Source organism: Falco naumanni, chromosome 3 (assembly GCF_017639655.2).
Source record: "Falco naumanni isolate bFalNau1 chromosome 3, bFalNau1.pat, whole genome shotgun sequence".
Taxonomy (NCBI): Eukaryota; Metazoa; Chordata; class Aves; order Falconiformes; family Falconidae; genus Falco; species Falco naumanni.
The window spans coordinates 45,610,962-45,633,571 of NC_054056.1; the positions used below are offsets into that span (position 1 = coordinate 45,610,962).

Sequence of the window (22,610 nt, forward strand, 5' to 3'; positions counted from 1 at the left end):
CCAAAGATGTTTGGTTATGGAACATTTAATTAGAGTGAACAAGAGAAACTGATTACAGTTCAAGTAGCAAGACCCTCCAACACAGATTTATCAGGTTATTTTCCCAAGCCAATAATCCAGTTATTTTTACCCCTTAAGACAGCACCTTATATACATATTTAAATTTATGTATTCTTATTAACAAGTACCCTTCCCACTCAGAAAAGTATTCAAAAACATGAAAAAAGGCATTAAGAGGGCAAGCAACAGCTATATTAACACTCCAAACTATTTCCCCTGTAGCATAAAAAGCATTTTAAAAAGCACAAGCCATTAATCCCGAATTTAAAACGTCAAAAGTAAGCTCTGCTCCTCATATAAAGTAGAAATCAGTCCAGCACAGGTAACATGAATAAGATTATCCTGAACTGCAAGGAAACCTGCTTGTTTCAGTAACCCTTTGCATCTAACACCTTCCTGTCCAAAAGAAATCCCAGCTTACTTCAATGAGACAACATTCAGTTAGGGGGCAAGTGTGGGTGTTGGCAACGATGCATGGTCTTCCCACAAAGTAAAACCTTAAATCCATGAACAGGAAAGAGCGGAGGACACTTCCCTCTTCATAGTGACCAGCAGAAAACCACGTGGCTTCCCACAGCTGGGTTCTCTGAGGTTAAAAGCATTAAACACTGGTTTTCAATTTTCATTTTTTGTCATTCATTCATTCACTTTCATTTCTCATTGCGCTGTGAAGTGTGAACATCTGTATCACACCTCAGGCACCAGAAGATGCTTGAGAAAACAGGAAAGAAATACGCAGAGAAAATTAAAGTTCAAAGCTCCTTAAACACTGCTTGGTTACATATCCTTATGTTTTCATGGCAAACCTTGGACCTTGGTATTTTAAGGTCACCAAGTGTTTAAAATGCATATTACCAAAACATTTAAATCTACCATTTTTTAGTTTACGAAAATACTTGAACATAAGAAAACAAGTAAACTCAGCTTAGTAGTTTAAATTTTCACTTATTTATTTGCAGGTAAAGGGTAAGCTAGTTTCTTTCAAGTTTTTGGTTTTTTTTCTGTTCTTGTAACAGCTCATCAGTGAAGACTCCTACATGAACTACTGGGTGTGAAAACCATTAAGTTACTACTATTTTATTTTATTTTTTAATAAAGATACCAATGATAGGAGCCAGAACTTGCTCTGGGGATGGACAGTGCAGTCTTTCAAGACAAAACCTAACATCTGATACAAGACGAAGCATGTCAAGAGTGCATGATTCCAAAATGTAATCAGTCTATTGCCCCAGTTAAAGTCAACTTAAATTTGAAGGTTACTGCTTAAATCAAAGATATTTTAGAATTTCCCAACATGGTCTTGAAAATGTCACATATTTCAGTATGACTATTTCATTTTCACTGTAGCCTTTTGCCCTTAAATGACATAGCACACAGACTGCATTAGTGTCACAGAAAGGTGAATCACTGATGATGATTTGCTCCACTACACCAGTGAAGCTTTCTTTATTCCAGATTTGGAAACTGTAGTGGTACCTTTATCAAGACAGACTGCAACATTGGTAATCTTCAGGTACTATACCATGCTAAAAAAAGAAAAAAATGCAACCAAAAAGAATTCCTTGCACAAGTCCACCAGCCTGCCTTTAAAAATAACCAGCTGTGGTTTAAATCTGTTACACTGAAAGGGAAACATTTTTCTCAAAGACAACCTCTCCCTGGAGCTAATGTATTAGAATAACAGACGGTCAGGATGGGTTGGTGCCAGGTAGCCTGTTGGTATGACATGACTTTGAAAAAACCCCATATTAAAGCAGCTATTCCACAGAGATGATTTTAGAAATAAAGCCTCATAATATAACTTATTTTGTATCTTAAAGAAAAGCCATAAGACTTCATATTCATAACTCTTCCCTAATGTGCATCTCAGTGTTTAAGGACATCTGAAGACAAGATATGTAACCTCACAGAATAGAGAGAAGTTTTCTACTTTGCTTAAAATAAGAAATGTAGTAAATCAGTAGCAGCAGTGCTTCAATGAAGAAAACGCAAATTTTTCAAGAGAAAAATCTTTAGGGAAGCTGAAATCAAGACTAGGGAAAGCCAATTTTAAGTGAAAAACAGTTATTAAACAAGTGCACTTACTAATTAGTATGTTTTATCACAATATTATTCTTCAAATAATTTTAAAACCAAAATAGTAGTAGTATCATGTGCATACGCACGTAGGCATGGGATAAATATAACGACAGAGCGAGTACAGCACATAGTCACAAGACAGACTGGATTACCTGTTCTGAACTGGTGAGGCACAGCCATAATAAAAGTGTGGTATAACACAGAAAGCACTATGAGACTTCAGAGGGCTCAGTGTGGGCTCCGTGTCTGTGTTAGTGTTAATTTTTCAGTGGCAGTAGCAGTCAGATGAGATGCACAGCAGCAGGGCAACAAAGAGGAGAAAGAACTGACAGGGGATGCTTTCTTCACAAAGGCTGGGAAGCCCTGGGCTAAACAAAAGTCCTCTTGAAGTCCTCTTCAGCACTGTCTTTGATGACAGGTTTTGTATGCAGCTGTGATTTGAGATAGTTGGCTTAGATAAGCAAACCTATTGAAAACCCTGTGAATAAAGCTCTATTTCATATATGTTAATTTGGGATTAGAGCAATTTTTTTCTCTGTAATACATATGTAATGGATAGCTCTAATCTTTTCTGCAGACACTAATCAGAGAGAAAATTTGCTTCTTTTCACTATCTCTGAGCCTCAAATTGTACTTGAATGTGAAAGTACCTTAAATAATTTTGGTAGCAGAGGCAATTTAGTGACACCAAACACAAGACTCATAAGCTTGCCCTGGCTTTCTGTAGTTCACCTACATGCATGGCTTGCTCTATTTTCTAATATTCTTTATTCAAGTCACAGCCTGTAAGATATACCTCATAAATTTCAGTTAGAAAGTAGAATGTTAATAAAAAAACATCTTTAAAACAAACACTGTGGTTTTTTAAAGCAATGTAATAAATGACAAAATCTTTTTGACCCTCATTTGTAGCATACTCAAAGTATTTAGCAGCATGCAATATACTTAAAGAAATGGATAAAGAAATGTTAACAGCTCTGTTTTATGCTCTTGAAACTAAGAGCACATAATTTGTCTTCTAAGTTGTGTACTGTTTTATAGAAAGAAAATGGAACTTCATTGATTCCCTTAAGTCAGTAACCACAGCAAGGAAGAAAAATCGATTATTAAGAATATAATTATACTTGGTATTGTCAGGAACAAAAAAAAAAGGTGTATAGAGAAATAAACGCAGGTGTACGTACTCTGCTAGCAGCAGTGGCTTCTACAGTTCTGATACCTACCAAGGTTCCAAACATGCCTTGGCAGGATTAGGTACACAGCAAATCTTGTTACATGAGTTTTACCTATGTGTTTGTTTCAAAAAGCACTCTAACACAACAGAACAGTTTGCAGGTAGGTCTGTCTTGAACCACTTGTAGTTTTAATGAAAAAGACTTAACACGTTTCCCAAGGGCTGAAATGAAACAGGTGAAAACTAGCTCTCACCTCTGAAATGCTGATGGCAGCCTGAAAAACAGAGAAGAGCCATATCCTGTGCTAACTGCAACTTGCAGTCTTAGGCTTCAGATGCAGTAAAAGAAACTGATGTGAACATATTTAGTTTACAAAAGTCAAGCAGATGCATGATTATAATTAAGATTTATGGTCCCAGACATAAGAATTCAGTGATTAAAAATCAGCTTTGTACAGTTGTTTGCTAGTAGCACTCCAAAAATATTTCAGATTTTTTTCATACCAAAGCTATTTATTAGTTATAATTAGCAGTAACTAACACTTTTGTTTTGTTTTTATAGCTTCAGAAATCAGGCTGGGCAGTAAAAAAAGAACCCTCTAAAGACAGTGTATATTAGCAGGATTATAAGAAGCTACTCTTGGCTCTCTTCTAATGAAAAAGAGATACTGAAATTGCAAATTATTTTTTTCCATAACATGTTTCAATAATGTCAATTCAAATCTACTAAAAATCAGGATGGCAAAAGTGGGTAAGTTGGCTTTAAGAGATTTATCAGTACACTGCAAGGTGTTTTATAGTTAATATCTAAATATTCCTGAAGCGTGGCAAAAGTCCAGGACAAGTGTAATCCCAAAGATACACAAGTTAAACTTTTTACTTATAAAACAGATGTATCCGACAGGGTAAGATTCCCTCTTTCATAAAGCATTCAGGGAAAGATTTTAGTACCTATATATACTTAAATTTTACTTTACATCTTTCAACACAGCAAGTGAGGCAAGTAATGATTACTTTAAGAATATCAAAGGAGAAAAACTGGAATGTGGACTAACATAAACTGTTTACAACTTCTGTGTAAAGAAGAAATTTTTTCATTTGTACGGTTACTCAATTGTTAAAAAGGAAAGTATTAACAATCATTTCACAGAATTCTAGCAGTCAATACAACAAACGATCATTCATTCCATGTGTTACCGTTCTTTTTCCAAAAGACAAGCTTCAAATTTTAATCAGATCTATGCAAGCATTATTTTCAATTACCTGCAGAGTATCAAATATTATAAACATACCCAAGAAACCAAGATTGTGTTGCGGATAAGATGTATAGAAAATTTGGTTTATATGAGGTAATAACAGTAATCTTCTCCACAGTGAGTGATATCACTCAGATACTGCATCATCATTTAGTGCTCAGAAAATAAACGAATATGAGATTTTCACTGTCTGAGAAACAGCAATAAAGCAGGCATTCCCACTCCATTCTCAGTAGCCATAGGACAGGCAAAAGAGGAAGGGAAGGAAAAAAAAAACTACAGGGAAGAAAAGAAAAAAGAAAATAAAGAAAAAAACCCAACAATGTACTAACTGGCAGGACAATTCCCCTGTCACAGAACACAGCATGGCAACTTAGTTTTCTGTCTACAGAGCTTCTACCCTCATCCTCTCCTCTTATAGTCTGTCAGTATTATTACTCAGAAAATACTTCAAGTGTATAATCTGTAAAATGTTAAAACATAGGGAAGATATGGCTTTCTATCTACGATTGTTGACAACATCTAGATGCATTACTTTCATTTATTACCACGGCTATTACTGGCACTACTATTACTAAGGTTCGTCTGACTTTCAGTCAGAAAAATAGAAAAACAATTTAAAACACCACAATGACAAACTCCAAATATGCATACAGCATGCTTATTTTCCCTTCTTTCATAGAAACCTCTCTGCTGTAATGCAGTGCCAACATTATTGTATTAGAATTTGAAGGAAACAGTTTAAACCTAGAGTTTAAAGCTACAGTTAGTAGCTGCACTCTATCACAGAGTTAAGTCCTGTCAGCTTCCAATAATACACTGCTTCTAAAAATACATCTTGCCTCAAAGTTACTCAGGATCACTAGAAACCACTTTCCTTTTGTAACATTACAAAGGAACCTGCATTTTAATACATGGTATTCTCTCCAGCTGAAAGTTTTGAAGTAGCTCTGTTTCCTTTTTGAGACTGAACAATCAATAACTTTGTACATTATTTGTAAAATAAATGCTGTGTTAATCTGGAGTTACTCGTTAAGAAATGCCTCTGTAAGAAAAGAGTGAAGCCACACAGAAAATGTAATATACAAGTAAACAAATAATCAGTGCACAAAAGACAGGTGCTTCAAGTGGTTATACTGATGCAAGGGAGAAAAAAGTTGGTCCTCAAGGGATACAGCAAAAATGCCTCAAGGCAAAAAGCAGAGGCTGCCTTTAGAGTAGAAATCTACAGTTCCTCTGAAGAAGAACAAGATGGATGACAGCTAGCATTATTATATTCTTGTGTTTACTTAAATGTAGTACCTCTTTCAACTGATGACGTTGAGCTGATGATGTGGAACACTGAAAGAGTTCAGTAAATCTCCCCCACCCCACCCCCAGCAAAAAAGTGAAAAGGTTATAACAGGTAGGAAAGGGTAGCAGAAGCTACTAGGACTCAGGATATTACAGATATGAACAAGCATGCCTTAATAACTTTTCTAATTTTACTGAGAACTCAACTACTGATAATTGTTTAGGGCTGAAGGGTTGGTTTGTTTTTAACCTGTCATTTTGTATCACAGCATTTGCAGTTTAGCAATTTGTCAAAATAAAGGTTACACAAACACAAAACTGTTTAAACTCATTCTAATATTATAATGGATGGTGATTGTTTTATACTAAAGCTGTTTAGTTTTTTTGGTGTTTTTTAAAAAGTCAAAATAGGCAATGAATTGTTTGCAGCAGTCCTTACCTCCTCTGTGGACTACGGTTCTGAGAGAACTCTGAATCACTGTCCTTTGATGTTGGAGAACCCTTATATGTATAAAAAACATCCTCCGTTTCAGTAATATAACTAATCTCATTTGTAAGGTTATCTACAGACGAGTGTCGTGGTTTACGAATTTCATGACGTAGTCTAGGACTCCGCCTTAAAAATAAGGAACATAAACACAATTTGGAAGGTCAGAATAATTAATAAATCTTTATCAAAGTGAAAATTCTATCCCATTGCAATCCACGTTCCAAAATCTTGATGACAAGTCTACAAGTCTCACTTTAAATAATCAATTTTTAAATACTTGGTATGGTATACTAGGCAATCATACACTACTAGGTTCAGTACACTGAACTGATTTGTTTTTTCACCTCTCTAAAATGCCACCTATATTGTTAAAGTTCTAATCATAAGACAATTCAGGTTTGAAGGGACCTATGGAAATCATCTAGTCCAACCTCCTGCTCCAAAGCACAGTCAGCTGAGGTCAGAGTAGGCTACTTAAGACTTTATCCAGTCAGATCTCAAAATACTTGAAGGATTGCACAGCTGCTCCAAGCAACCACTGATCAACCGTCCTTGTGAAACAGTTTTTCTTTATGTTCAGACAAAGCCTGTCTTCTTGCAACATATACCTGTTGCTTCATCCTCCCCATCCTGCAACACTGAAGAACCTGGCCTCATCCTCTAGCTAGCCTCCTCCTCTGTATTGCCAGGCTGTTATTAGGCATCTGGGAAATGCTTGCTTCTCCAGGCTGAACAAATGCAGGTGTCTCAGCCTCTACTCATAGGGCAAGTGGTCCAGTCTCCTGAATACCTTGGTGGCTGGTGACCTTTGCTGAGCTTGCTCCAGTTTGTCAGTGTCTTTTTTGTATTAGAGGACACAAAAATGGCTGCAGCACTCTAATAAGGTCTAATGAATGCCGAGCAACACAGGGATAATCACTTCCCTTGATCTACCATCCATGCTTCTGTTAATACTGCCAGGTTGCTATGGACTTTGCTGCCACAGCACACCAGATAGGCAGCAAGCTGTTACATGAGCTATGAAGATTACCAGGTCTTTCTCCAGACAGTTCATCACAAACAATACTGTTGCACTTGGTTCTTCCTTCACAGGACTTTTCATTTGTCTTTATTGAATTTCATACAGTTCCTATTGGCCTGTTTCTTCAGACTATTAAGGTTCCTTTCAATAGCAGCCCTGCCCCCAAGCTAATTGACTCATCCCCCCAGTTTGGTGTCCTCTGCAAACTTTATGAGCAAGCACTCCATTGCCTCCTCCAGATCACAAAGATGTTACGCAGGACAGGTCCCAGAATAGACCCCTGCAGTATTCCACTTGTTATCCAGGTAGAGTACAACTCACAAACAACTCCCCTCTAAGTCTAGTCATCCAATCATCTCGTTTTTTTAAAAACCACCTTGTTGTCCACCCTTCCAGAACATGAAGTCTTAGATTGGGTACAGTATTTTGGCAGACAGTATCAAAAGCCTTCCTAAAGTTGAGGTGACACCCACTCATCTCCTGTCATCATACATATTCTCAGAATAACAATGTTTGAATGTATACATACACATTACATAATTATTCTGCTAGAGTACACACAATTAGAGAAGGTAGGAGGCTGGAAGGTATGGGAAAGGCTGAAACTGCATTTACCAATTAGGGGTAACAGGAGGTGATCGAGAAGGAAGGCTTTTGGTCTCTAGATGCTCGACAGATAAAGATCGTCTCATAGATGGGTTCCAAACCATCCCACCTATAACTTTTCTGCAGTACTGGCTGTTTACAGACCTGCAAAGAAATAAAAAAACTGTATATGAATCATTTTGCATAGAAAACTTAAATGAAATTAAATAAGTTTATGAAAGTCAATTTTATAATTCATGTGTTTTAAAGGGTCCCCTGTGCTTACCCTCCTTACTTATGCATTTGCATTCTCACAGAGCCATTTGGTGTCCTTCACTTGTGGCAATAAAACTGCTAGTCCTTGCAACAAAGCTAATCACAAGCTTGGGTAAAAATAACTTTTTCTGAAAGTTATTTTTAACCCAATTGTGTTTAAGAAGATGGAAGGGAAAACAGGAAATTCAGTATGTCCTATTGGCACTAAACCAAGTGCCTGACAAAACATCAGGTTCAAATACAGGCAAAAGATTCTAAATATTCTCTGTTAAAGCTCATAAATGGGTAACAATTCACTAATGGTTTCACTGAGCACAGGACTACTTTAACCATCAACCTGCTGCCTCAGCAAATAAGAGCTACAAGATACCATGCTCCATTTCCAGAAGGAAGCCACATTTGAGTGATGTGTTCCTTACTGGAATAAACCATTAGGGAGAGATCTGACATGAAAAGGGAATCTCCGAGTCTGGACTGCTTCTTTTGAGAAGAATCTAATAAGATAAGGGTTGCATCCAAACCAGAACCTCAGCTAGGAAAGCAATAAAATTATCTTACTAGTTGAATCATACAGCATAAAGATATTTTTTTTAAGTGGACTGAAACTGAGAAACTTTTATGCATGTTTTTACACAACATTTCGCAAGACAAGCAGAGAGATGAGTTGCCCATACTCAAGTTTACAGGTCTAGGATTTCTCATGGAAAAGAAGCAATTTATGAGTTACAGAGAAAGCACCTTTGTCTTGCTAAGTCCTGAGCTGTACGTAACGGGCAGCTGGGACAGCAGAGTAGTTGAGGACTTTGCTGTAGAGCTGAAATGTCTCAATTTTACATAGCATTAAAAAAAAAAAGTTTTTTTATGCTGTGGATATTATTCATGCTAATATCAAACCTTCGCATGGTACTGCTTCTTGTTTATACAAGTAAAAGAAAAAGCAACCCAAAGTTTTTTTTTTATATATTTGGAAGTATTTTACAAATCTTGTTCATGATTTTAAAGCAAAATAATTCCTTCGTCTTTTAAACATACATTTTTAAAGCTTCTCCCAGTTTAAAAAAGGGGAAAAACTTAATATGAACATCTAAAAATCAGTTTACCCATGTATGTTTTTAAGCTTAGTAAACACACAGCCCATGAACTTCAGTGAAAGCTTTTGCCTGTATTATCTATTTTATTTCTGTAAGTCTTCTGAATACCAATGACAAGGCACCAATTGCTCTACTCTTCTTCAAACAGAAAGAGTTTTTTCAAAGAAACCTTATATGAGTGGAGTGGAGAGGGAGAGTGGAAAAAGAGGATGTATTACAAAAAAACGCATCTTGAAGAAGTCCACGTATTTTTATTATTCAGCTTTCTATTTTTACAAGTGCCTGTTCATGCATTTTGCAATGCAGGTGTCTTTTGAGGAGCATTGCAACTCATGTGATAAAAGTCAGAGCCCTAACCCTTAACCCCTAACTCTGACCACAGAATGATTTTAACAATATATTCTCTAGATATTTCAGTTAAGGTAGCAATCTCCTGAACTCCCAAGTAGCTGCTCTTCATATGTCAAATACAAGCATATTGCTCAGCAAACACACTGAGAGGCTGCCAATGCCTTTCTGGAATGGGCTGTAATATCTTGAGGTGCCAGTTCCTTGCTCCTATCTATTACCAAGCTTATCCTTTGTGAAAAAACAGGTACATTTTTAGCTTTTGAGCAAGGAATGAGAATGTGCCTGGGAGAGGTTATCAGCATTCAGTCTAGAAACACTGAATAAACTTATGTCTCAGAATCTGGGAGATGTGATTCAGCCTGCCTTTAGAATAAGGCTTACAGGTGATTTATACAACTCAGCAGCCTAATTTAAATGAAATTCCACTGGCACCTTACACTAAGAGAATCTAGAAGGGCACAGTCACGTGCAAATAAATTTTACTAAAGCGTTGCAAGAGATCAACTATCTGAACTGATGCAATAAATGCTAGGATAAGTGCCTCATATGAGTGTAAAAGAACACAGTACAAGAAAACCACAAATTTCAGAGGAAAACCTGTGATACTTAAGGTGATAAAACCTGAATGTAATCCCCTTCAAATCTGACAGAAGATGAAAAGGATCCTTTTCATCCAAGTCAATCTTAAAATCTCCAGACTTGTACCGTGTGCTTGGTGGGATTTTTATGTGCATGCGTGTGTGTTTGGGTTTTTAAGAGGTTTTGTTTCTTTTTCTGAATGCAAAATTTTGTTCCCTTTCATAAGAGAGAATGCAGAATCCCTTTTTTGGTTGCATATCTTCCATATAAGCTCAGAGCCATCCTTAAAAAGGAACCTGCTGTCCTGTATATTCCACAATCACAAACAAGTAGGAAAGCAAAAATTTTCAATATGTGACAGATGATTTTGAAGTGACTTGTTCACAACTTTTCTTAAATCTTTTGAGAAAATAATTTGCTAAGTGACAGTGACCAAGTTGATAAGAACTTGGAATTTTCCAGAATTGCTTCTTATGTGCTTTAGCAGTCTCTGCTAGTAAAGGTTGCCGAGTCACTTCTGCCTCACATAGATCCTAACTTTCACCCTTGTTGCTGCCATAAATATGGCCAAAGGACATAGTAGTAGAGAGGACATCATTAAGCTGATGGAAAATATCACAGTCAACAGTTTTCCCTAGAGATTCCTTAAGAGCCTAAATAAGCAATTCACCAGAGATAATGCCTCAGAACATGAAATTACTTGAAAATAAGTCTTTCTTAGTAACTCAGTTCAACAATGAGAACTATACTGCATGTTACACGTTATTAAGCAATTGTAACAGTAAATTTGTTGAAAATCAAATGTCTGGTAGAAACTGGAATGATATTAAAATGGTACCCTTTGGAACTCATACTGTTTTTTTAATATCACAAGGACTGTGCAATACCTGTGTGTGCACACACAAGCATCAGGATTTTGCAAATTTGACAGAAATAAAGGACTCCAGGATGTGACAATCCTACAAGCTTTGAGAAAGTCACTTCTTCAAAACCTTCACTATAGGAAGAACAAGTTCACACCACTCCATAGAGGAACTAATTCTCAAAATACACATCTGTAAAACAGTACAAAATTAGATTACTTTAGTACAACTACTTGTTTTCACTTGTTTGAGCTATGATATAGTACTAGATGAAAATAGGAATTCCACTCCAGCAAAGAACATTTTCTTTTTTCCAGCAGAAAGCATTCTATCAGCCTTCTTACTGTTGGACAGCCCTCACGAGTTAACTGCTTCATGTACAAGCAATACAAGTCCACATGGTATGAATTTCTGCAGTATCTAAAGAGATGTGACAGTCTGAAAAGCCAGAGAGCCAGCAAAGTCTGGGAAGCTATTTGAAGTATGATGACATCACTCAAAAGTTAAAGCTTATCCAAATAAGAAAAAGAGCATCAGTCTGACAAATTAAATGTAAAGTTAAACTGTTAAGGGAACACACGGCAAAAGAAAAAACAGAGTCACACTGTCCACAAACAAAAAGAGAAAAAAAGACTTCTCCAAAAATCATCAGAACAAACGGGTTTCTAGAGAGCCTACAGATTATCAAAAGACCAAAGAATGCTCAAAAATCTCACATGTAAGAGCAATGACTTAAGACTTTCTTTTTCATTCACTATTGATACGAAAGATTTTTGGTATGTTTCATGACATTTTTTTTCAAGGGCAGGGGGAGACAGGACATGGATATAACAGGCTACACATGACGAGACATTTTAGCTGAACTGCTGATAAAAATCACTGAGACTGATACTTATCAAAATTCTAAAAGCCTTGAAGATGAAACAGCAGCACTACTTGAGTATAACCTCCCACTTTAGTGATTTAATCTACTCAAGATTTCAAAAAGGCATTTGACAAGGTTCCTTAAACCCACAGAAAAACTAAGAAGCTAGGGAAAGTGTCCTCTCACTTGGAGGAACTACCTGTTCACTTGTGACAGAAAAGAGAGAATAGAACAAAAATGTTTCAGGTTTATAGTGAAAAAAGATCAGCACTGAAGTCAGAGGGATATGTGGGGAGGGCTCTTCTGCTCAACATATTCACTAGTGATCTAGAGAAAAGAGTGAACAAAGTTTGCTGAAGATATTAATCACACAGGATGGCAAAAATAAAGGTCAATTGTGAAGAAATGCAGGGCATTCTAATGTCAAGTGACTAGACAATAAGATGGCAGATGAAGTTTAATGAAGTTAGGGCACAGTTGGCACGTACGGGAAGGCACAATCCCAAATTCATACAGCAAAGTAACAGGCTCCGAGTAGCAGAACCCAACAAGGCAACTATAAGACTAAATGTCACAAAAGTGGTATCTTGAACACTTGGATGGGACAAGGGTTTTCATCTTGATGACAGTATTAAGTGATTGGTATGATGCACTCCAGAAAGCAACCTAACACATTAAACAGAATGTGTATATGACACTAAGGGGTAAACAGTTCAAAACAAATCTGTTCTGCAGATTCTCTTATTGAATCATTAGCTACATGACATTTTTACTTTCTAGTGTTTATATACCTCAAACTGAAACAGCAAGTTGAAACAATACCAGTAAAACTTATATTTGAATGTCTTTCTAGGAAATTATAAGAATCGTTCTATTGTAATGATACCACATTGCACAAACTGAAGTCACAGCTATATAACTTGTCAAATGGTTCACATACAGGCTGGGACACAGCTGTGAGCAGAACTGAACTCTTGTCACTCCAAGTTGAGCTATCACTTGGACAGATGCTCCCATTCCCATTCCCATTACAAAGCAAAACATGCTTTCACACAATACTTACTTTGCTGGATTTCTAGAACCCAGCGTCCAATAATGTGACAATATCTTTTTTTCATGAGGTAGTGACTTCTTTGCCTGAAAAAACGTGTGATGCTCTACACAAGATTTCCATAGATTCTTGCATGCTCTGTAATTTAACATGTTGAAGGCAACAATATGCTCTCTGGATTCATTCTGAAACAGTAGGAAATAACACGTTTCAATATATACAAGCAGATCAAACACAGTAAACAAGCTCATAAAAAAACCAATAAAATTACTTTTAGATTAAATAGGAAAAAGGCATTTAGGGAAACAAAAAATCAGCATATAGTAGATTTTGAGCTGGAGATGGCCAAAATAGCCCCATGACCATATGAAGTTCTAAACTGCAAAACAGACACTTCAAAAGTTTAAGCAATACTGAAAAACTATTAAGTTTTTTAGTTCCTAATCTTTACAGTGTTAACAAAATAAGTCTTAAGTGGTGAAGATTTTGTATATACAGGTGAAATATTAAGTAGCTAAGTATAGTTTCAGGTTTCCAGTCAGATCTTGACCTCCTATGACAAACAAAATTCTTTTACACATTCTATTACGGGTGCAAAGGAAAAAAAACCCTCAAACTTTGAATTCAAACTCTTCACATCATCACAGAACGGTTGGGATTGAAAGGGACCTCTGGAGATCATCTAATCCAACCCCCTGCTAAAGCAGGTTCCTCTAGGGCAGGCTGCACAGAATCATATCCAGATGGGTTCTGAATGCCTCAAGAGAAGGAGACCCCACAGGCCTCTGGGCAGCCTGTGCCAGTGTTCAGTCACACTCAGAGTTAAAAAAAACGCCCCTTGCATAAGGCTTCAGTTCTACCATGTTCTTTCAAGACCCACAGTATGCAAAAAGCATCTGCTTGATAGTCTTCTAGAGGATACTAAAGATGTTAACAGTGATCCATCCTGGGGGAAATAAAGTAGCTGTGATGGGACTGGAGCTGCTGCTACTGCTGTTCAGATCCAGTCCCTCCTTTCTGGATGGTAACATGAGACCACAATGAGGAGATCAAAAGAAAGCAGAATACAAAGCTTGTTTGTCTTGGTTGTTGTTGTCTTGCAAACTCTTACTTGCAATTTCAGTGCCAAAGTGCCAGTGAAACACAGTTGTAACAATTGTGCCACCCACATTAATGACCTTACCAACTGTAGTACTTGTTGAGCTATTTCAGATCCCAAGAGTTTTGCACAAGATGTTTGCAGCTATTTCTATTTCTCTTTTGCACAAGAAAGCAGAATGAAGAGTAAAGCAAAGAGGAGAAAGGAAGGTAACATGACGCCTGAGTTAATTGCCATTACAGCTCAGCACTGCAATAAAAAAAGCAAGTTTTTGATTTAATCACTCATCTTTTCCTGCTGTTCTGCATTATGACCGAATTTTGACAACCGAGCATACCATTAGGCTGGCAACCATCCCAGTAAATCTGTCTTTCTAGCTCATACTTTGGAGGAAGTCAGGATTTGGGTCGCAAAGCCTTTTTATTAAAGAACTCAAAGATCTAACAAAGGTCTCTTTCATACAGCCCAGCAAGAAATCGAGGTCCCAACTGTGTAACACCTTGACTTCTAGTTGCCAATGTCCTTTGGTTTGTTCACAGGAACAATCTTGCTGGGAAGTAACTACAGAACATTTTGTCTGCAATATGCAGTATTTTTCTTGTGTTCTTGTAATGTCTAGGCAACATTTCATAAATGCTATGTATCAGAGATCAATGCCACGTTCTGCATATCACTTTATGACTGGTGCTATGACTTAAGCCACTATTTTAAAAAAACAGAGAGAATCTCAAGATAATGATAAAAAGGATTTGCCTCGATTTCACATAGACACTGTAAAACAGTTAACTGATCGAAATCTTTCAGGATTGTTTTCCCTATATCTATTAAAAATATATATATATATTTAAATAGGGTTTTTTAAGCAGCAGGGTTTGTTATTTGAGCCTTATGCATAATGGAATCAATTAATGTTTGTCAGTTTGCCACAGTAGCTTCTAATTAGCTTATATAAAATAAAGCATGCAAGCACCATGACATTTTAGCTCAGAATTTCTTGCAATATAAGAAGCATATATCACTTAAAGATTTAACAAATGGATTTCTGCCATACTCTCCGTTGGCTGAATACCACTTGAAGTGTTTTACTATTCCAGAAGACAAATAAAAGAAAGCACTGGCCTTTCAATTGCTACACAAATTAATCCAAACATCTCAATTACACTGAAAAGCCATAGTGTAAAGTTAAAAAAATAATGTTAGATTAATTTATTAAGATGTAAAGTTTGAAAATAGAAATGAAACTTGTCAATATCACAAGTGTGTTCTTCCCCACTGTTGTCACAAAACCTTTTTAGCAGCTTTTAAGTGGGCTAAAAGTCTAAATATGGACTTAAAGTAGGATAAATACTTTCAGAAGTTTCAGAAAAACTCAGTCTATTTTTAGATTAACAAAACCTTTTGTTAACATAACCATCTGCCTCACTAACAGGCCACCTTGCAAATTGCACTATTAAATCTATGTACTGTTTTAAAGGTGAAGACTTCTAGCCGGACCCAAGGATCTAATGCTCATCATACTTCCCAGCTCAAGTTCCAAAAGAACAGTACTTTAATAGTTCTCCAGAAAACAGTATTAGAGAAATTTATGGCCAGTTAAGGTAAGGAAACAGTTCTCAATAGCTAAAGTGAGTGTCCTGCTATTTCAGCACCAGGGAAGCTCTTTGTGTCAAATGTATGTCTATTCCATTCAGAGAATTTGAAAAAATATCTACAGCATAGCAAATAAAAATATATTTTAATATGCAGAACATGAAGTTGTTTTTAAGCATTAGATAAACAAATTGCAAATAACATTTCATTTCTGTCAGCTTTAAAGTGTTGCCTGTAAGCCAGCATAGTTCCTATTCCTACCTTAAATCTTGCACCCTTTACTAAATCTACGTATCATGAGCTTTTATAGCATCAGACATTCACTGATTCATCAGTCTTGCTCCCCAGTCCTTATGTAGCTCTTCAGCAGAAACAGAAACATTGCATACTTCTATCACGTAGCTGATCAACAGACTGAAGCAGTGGGAAGGTAAAAGAGGTGGCGAGTAGCAGGGAAAGAGTGAGATAAGGTAAGATGAATCTTCAGAACGGGGGCATAAGGAAAGAAAAAAGGAGTAAGAGAAATAAGCAGAATAAATCAATGAAATACAGCACATCTCAGATGACTGCAAATTCACAGCCTTTGAGATCTTTCTGTAGATTTTGTTAAGAAATCTCCATATGACACACAAAACTGAAGTGTGATAGCATTGTTAATATCTTTAATAAAAATTTGCCTATGAATATGTAGTATCTGCTCTGCTTTCCCCACATTCTTCCATCTTCCTTACTTTCAGGCCCATTTACCTACTTTCTCCTGTACTTCCAAGCAAAAATCTGATCACTCAAAAGACTGACAACACCTCAGTCATCTGCCCTCACAAACCCCTTGATCAACCCACAGTTCTGGAGAAAACCTCTAGTAGTACAGCTGCGCCCTCACTCCCTTGCCATTGCAAGAACAAGCTTTTCCAAGCAATACCACTGAAGTACTGCAGGCGTGCTGCCCTAAATTTCAAGCAAAGGGAGCTAACTGACCAGTATGGACATACCTAGAGATTTAATAGCACACCTGGTCTCCTTTTTCACGTCTACTGAGATACACTGATGAGGTACACTCATATTACTGTCCGCTGTTACTGATCACTCTCAGAGAGTCCTGTTCCTATGTTTACTCTAAAGACACATTTGGAAATTGCTGTCTGTACACTTGCCCATATTTGTATAGTTGAAGATATTTAGAATTTTAAAATGTCTACTTATCAGTGAATTTTTAATCCACCAATCTAGAATAAGGTAATACTTGCAAGTGTAATACAATTACACTGAGTGTAATACAAATACAATTACACACACAACTTAGTAGACTGGTTTGCCAGCAACTCATTTCTTCATACAGTGATATATATGAACACACTGAGACAAGCCTGCATATAAACAACCTCTTTAGAAACTTACAGCTTGGCTTGCAGATAAAAAAAGAACGTATTTAGAAACTTACAGCTTGCAAAAAACTTAAGACCCCTCTACAGTGCATTAGGACATACTCTCTCAAAAGAGAAAACAGTGTCATTTGCACATGCTGTGTGTGTCTGTATTAGTGCAGTAACACTGCCTCTAGATCTTACTTTTCAGGGGTTATGTGTAAACAAAGTTATAATGGGTACATGCATGCACAGTCCTCAGATGTGGAAGAAAAGCACCAAAGGACAGGGGGCAAAGATGAAATACCTCCTTTTCAGTAAAAAAAGCTTTCCTAGCAATCTGTCTTCAGCAGGCCTTCTAACCAATGAGGGTCAGAGGGTCTTCTTGTAACACACCTTTAAGATCTCATTTACTACTGAAAAGAGCTTCCATAAAGTTTAGGTGTAAGATAACACTTACCTTTTACTATCTATTTGAGTTTCGTCCTCAACTGAATTAAAATATTTATATATCTGCTGGTCACTAATTTCTGTATTTTTTCCGTCATATCAAATAGTCCCTTCTCTTTGTAAAAAGATGCCTTAATTTATCTGTTCATACTGTGGCAGCACAATACTGTAAACAAGATTTCTTTTCCTATTACATTGAGTAATATATTACAACTGCTCTGCAAAAACCATACAGCATTCAGAAGACTACTCTTAACAGCAGAAAAAATTAACATCAGTTTCATGAGGTATCTTCACATATTTTGCCAACTTCTAAAGCCCTCCACGTTATATGCAGCAGAAGGTGCACTATTGCCCTTTCCAACCTCAAGTCTTTCAGCTGCAGAGCTCTCCTTTTCACCAGAAACCCTCCTTGCTCCCAGAACTCTGAGCCCCATAAGCAGAAGGGACCTCATAACGTCCTCATAGATGGGATAAGCAGCTGTTTAGTAGATTCACTGCACTAAGAAACTTTACAAAACATCAAAGAGAGCAGCAAATGCTAGCAAGAAAAGGGAAATATGCTAGGTTACTAAATACTGTAGAAAGGATTAAGATACGCATTTCCCCCAGGTCTCCAAGGGAGAAGAAACCTGCATGGGAACGACACAGTCCAAGAGACTGAATGTGGAAGGATTCAGTATTGGAAAGCAAACAAACACGGGAAACACAGTGAGGATAAGGAGACCGCAACAGCAGTAGCAAGTTAAGGAAACAGAATTTCAAAGGCAAGTTACCACAACAGAGCCTTTTGATCAGCATTTTGTTGTCTTCGCATTTAAGGCAAAAAAACTTAACATGACCGCTTGAGCAAAATAAAATTAAATGACTACTTACATGTTTTTGCCGTTGTTGTATAAAAAACTTTTTCCTTTTAAAGGAAATTTTTAATATGTTCACCCTAGAAGAAACAGACCATGAAATACTAAGCAAAGTTTAGATGTATAAAACAATAAAAAATAATACCAAGTACAGAAAGCCTAAAAGATTATAGCTGATACATATTCAATGAATAACATGCAGCTCATCTCCTGTGTTGAGTGGCAAATAGATGTCAAGAAACTCAAAGAAAAAATTTTAGCTAAGAAGGAAAGTCCTTTTTAAAATTGAGGTTCTGCCTCATTTACTCTTTAAATAGTTCACACTGCAATTCTCTCCCACCAAATCTATTCTTGCAGCAAAAACTTGATGACATCCTTTACTAAGCTGCACAAATGTTAAATGTGTCAAGTCTGTGTAACTTAAGAATCATATGACAACTGTGACTAAAGGAACAGAATTTAAGACCCTAATGACACAACAGAGTTGGTCATACAACATCTGAAATTCCCCAGAGACTTCACACAATTGGTTTCATAACATGATAACATGAAAAATATCATGTACTTATATTAATAGCTAAAAAGCACTCATTAAAATCATAATTGTTGAAGGATGAAAACCATAAGAATGAGTATTAGTATATTTTTTCACTTAAATTATGTAGCAATGTTAATAATTTAAGTGGTAAATTTATAGAGAACTAAACACCTCTTTTCTATATACACATAGTGGGAATAAAGATTTTTAAGGTAAGGACTAGAATTAGAACTGGTGCTTAAGCAATTTTTATTTTAATTATATGTTTATCAGTTTTGCTAAATTAAACAAAACTTCTAGGTTCCCACGCACATCCCAAAACATCAAAACAAGATGCACCAAAGAGAAATCATGCCTGAACAACCTCATAGCCTTCTATGATGAAATGGCTGGCTGGGTAGATGAAGGGAGAGTGGGAAGGAAGAGTGTTGTCTACCTTGACCTCAGCAAGGCTTTTGACACTGTCTCCCACAACATCCCCATGGGCCAGCTCGGGCAGTGTGGGTCAGGTGAGCGGGCAGCGAGGTGGACCAAGACCTGGCTGATGGCAGAGCTCAGAGGGCTCTGATCAGCCCCACAGAGCTTGGCTGGAGACCTGTGGCTGGAGGTGTTCCCCAGGGGTCAGCACTGTCCAGTCCTGTTCAACCTCTTCAGCAATGACCTGGATGAAGGGACAGATCATACCCTTGGCAAGTTTGCTGATGCAGAACTGGGAGGAGCGGCTGACGCACCAGGCGGCTGCGCTGCCATTCAGCCAGACCTGGGCAGGCTGGAGAGCTGCGGTGAGAGGAACCTCGTGAAGTTCAACAAAGGCAAGTGCAGGGTCCTGCACCTGGGGAGGAACAACCCCACGCACCAGTACAGGCTGGGGCTGACCGGCTGGAAGGCAGCTCTGCGGAGAAGGACCTGGGAGTGCTGGAGGACAGCAAGGTGCCCATGAGCCAGCAGGGTGCCCTGGGGCCAAGAAAGTCAATGGGATCCTGGGGGGCATTAGGAGGAGGGTGGCCAGCAGCTGGAGGGAGGTGATCCTGCCCCTTTCCTCTGCCCTGGTGAGGCCACATCTGGGGCGCTGTGTCCAGTTCTGGGCTCCCCAGTTCCAGAGGGACAGGGAACTGCTGGAGAGGGTCCAGCGGAGGGCCATGCAGGTGATGAGGGGGCTGGAGCATCTCCCTGATGAGGAAAGGCTGAGAGAGCTGGGCCTGTTTAGCCTGGAGAAGAGAAGACTGAGAGGGGATCTTATTAACGCCTACAAATATCACAAGGGCAAGTGCCAAGAGGATGGGGCCAGGCCCTCTTCAGTGGTGCCCAGTGACATGACAAGGGGCAACGGGCACAAACTGCAGCACAGGCAGCTCCACCTGAACATGAGGGAAAACTTCTCTACTCTGAGGGGGACAGAGCGCTGGAACAGGCTGCCCGGGGAGGTCGCAGAGTCTCCTTCTCTGGAGACATTCTAAACCCACCTGAATGTGACTCTGTGCAACCTGCCCTGGGTGAGCCTGCTTTAGGAGGGGGTTGGACTAGGTGATCTCCACAGGTCCCTTCCAACCCTGACTGTTCTGTGATTTGTTTAAAATACCTAAATTTTGTCTGCAATACTTCTGCTGCAATAACTGAAAGCCTACACATTTTGGAATAAGAAATCTGTGATTAGCTGGAATCATATGGAAGCCTTGGGAAAGCTATTTAAGGTCTGATCAAGTCATATCTGTCTTTAAAAGACACCATGAAAGAGTTTTGGAAGGTTGCTGCCAAAAGTCTCAGAATACTCTCACAAACTGATAATATTCCACAGCACCCTAGATCTCATCAGGTATGAACTATACTGAAGGTCCTTTCAGTTCTTAGCGCAGTTTTTGCATTGCTCTCAGCAAGTGGGACAATGGCATATCATCAATTCTCCATGCCCATGAGAGATGCGCTTGTTAAAGAGCAATATCCTTCATTGATACAGAAAAGTGTATTTGACAGTTACAAACAAGAAAGATAATGGAATGAACAATCCTCACTTCCTTCACAAAACAGGTGGAAAACTGAACATGTGCCCATTTCTGAAAATGCTTTTCTCCATCAATTACAAAATGACAAAATGCCAGGAATTTCATTAACGCTATTCTTTGGCAACCAGGCAAATTGTTGTACAAAAGTTAATGGAAAGTTTAAATCATACCCAACTCTCCTGTTAAACCAACTCTTGAAATATTTGTACCATTTGATTTCCTACCTCAAACAGCAATGATCTGTACTGCTCATCTAGAAGTTCTGGGTTCTGAATTTCAGTTGTATTTAATTAGATAGGACTCGTTTATATATAAATCCTTTCTTAATCCTAGTGCTATTCCACCTGAACTAGTACTCAAGTTCTGTGCTTCTGGTTCTTTCTTACCATGTTTCTTGACTTGGATTAAAATTCAACAAATAAATTTTAGGAGTTTTTCTCAGCTTACACAGTTGCTGTTGTAGTCTGTTCTTACTCTAACATAATGCCAGCAGAAATGCAGGACACAAAACTAACCTTGCAGACCAAGCAAAACACCCTCAACACAGTAACAAAAAGGTAGCCGCCATCCCAAAATACCAGAACTCTGTCAGTTCCTCTCCTCTCTCTACCTCCCTTTTTTTTTTTTTAAAAAAAAATAAATATTAAAAAAAAATCATTCACTGCATGACCACATAATCACTTCAAGCCAATTCAGGGCTCTATTTTGATTCTCCTCTAAGTAGAGCATCCCTCTGAATTCCATTCATTCTTCTTAAAGTACAACTAAACCTATTTAATTCAGTGACAAAGAACACTTACTAATCTGACAGTTTTATTTAACATTAACTAAAAATCATTTGCAATGTTACGCCTACAAATTGAGTGAATGTTCACATAGAGCAGAATCCTCAAAAAAAAAAAAATAATCTAAGAGATTAAGGTATCAAAGGATTCAGATTTAAGAAGTGCTTGAAGATGCCACATCCAAAACATGATCTGAATAGGATGCAGTTACTCTTATTCTAACTGGTGGCTCAGCTGCTTTTACCACTCACCAATGATCTGTCCAGTGAATATGCAACATTCCAAATCGTTAAATTTCACGGTTTACTTGTAATATGCTCAATACTTTTAGCACATTAGTAATGATACATCTTTTGGGTCCCATATTCCTATCATTCACAAGGGTCAAAATAGATTTATTTTCACTTACTAGGCAACAGAATTAGTAATTTATGATTAAAATGGGAATTCTGTCGTAGCACTTAGTACTAAACACTGTTATTTTTAACTTGAAGCAAAAATGTTTCTTTAGCTGTATGCCTGATATATTGCCATTGGAAGATTCAGCAGGAAAGATTCCATCAAATTTGCTATGTAAGACTGTTGAGTTGTTTTTCAAATTTTAACTAGCAATGTAGAATGTATCCCTCCAGTAGTTTCTCTTGAAGTTTTCAAAGCAAAGAAACTGCATACAGTGAACAGCATTTAATACGTAACCTTAATTGCTGCTGATGTAGAGTGCTTGTACGTTTTTGCCATTAACATTTTACTTGCAAAACTAATATGGAAATTATTACAAAATAGTTGAGCATCCCCAAGAATAACTTTCCAGACCATATAAAATACTGTGTTAAATTCAGAGTTATTTTTAAATCTGTCTTGACCTGCACTGCCTCGGACTGATCAGTCAG

The 22,610-nt window shown here is 37.6% G+C and overlaps 1 protein-coding gene across 3 annotated transcripts in view; it reads right to left on the reverse strand.

The window, feature by feature from the left end:
• PTPN3 (protein tyrosine phosphatase non-receptor type 3) overlaps positions 1-22,610 on the reverse strand; it is a 106,210-nt gene that overhangs the window by 46,986 nt on the left and 36,614 nt on the right. For all 3 annotated transcript variants that reach the window (XM_040586815.1, XM_040586814.1, XM_040586816.1), the window contains 4 exons: positions 18,414-18,477; positions 13,047-13,219; positions 7,989-8,123; positions 6,302-6,478 (listed from right to left, as the gene is read on the reverse strand). In XM_040586815.1, coding sequence (XP_040442749.1) covers positions 6,302-6,478; positions 7,989-8,123; positions 13,047-13,219; positions 18,414-18,477 — 549 coding nt within the window. The remainder of the gene's footprint in view (positions 1-6,301; positions 6,479-7,988; positions 8,124-13,046; positions 13,220-18,413; positions 18,478-22,610) is intronic.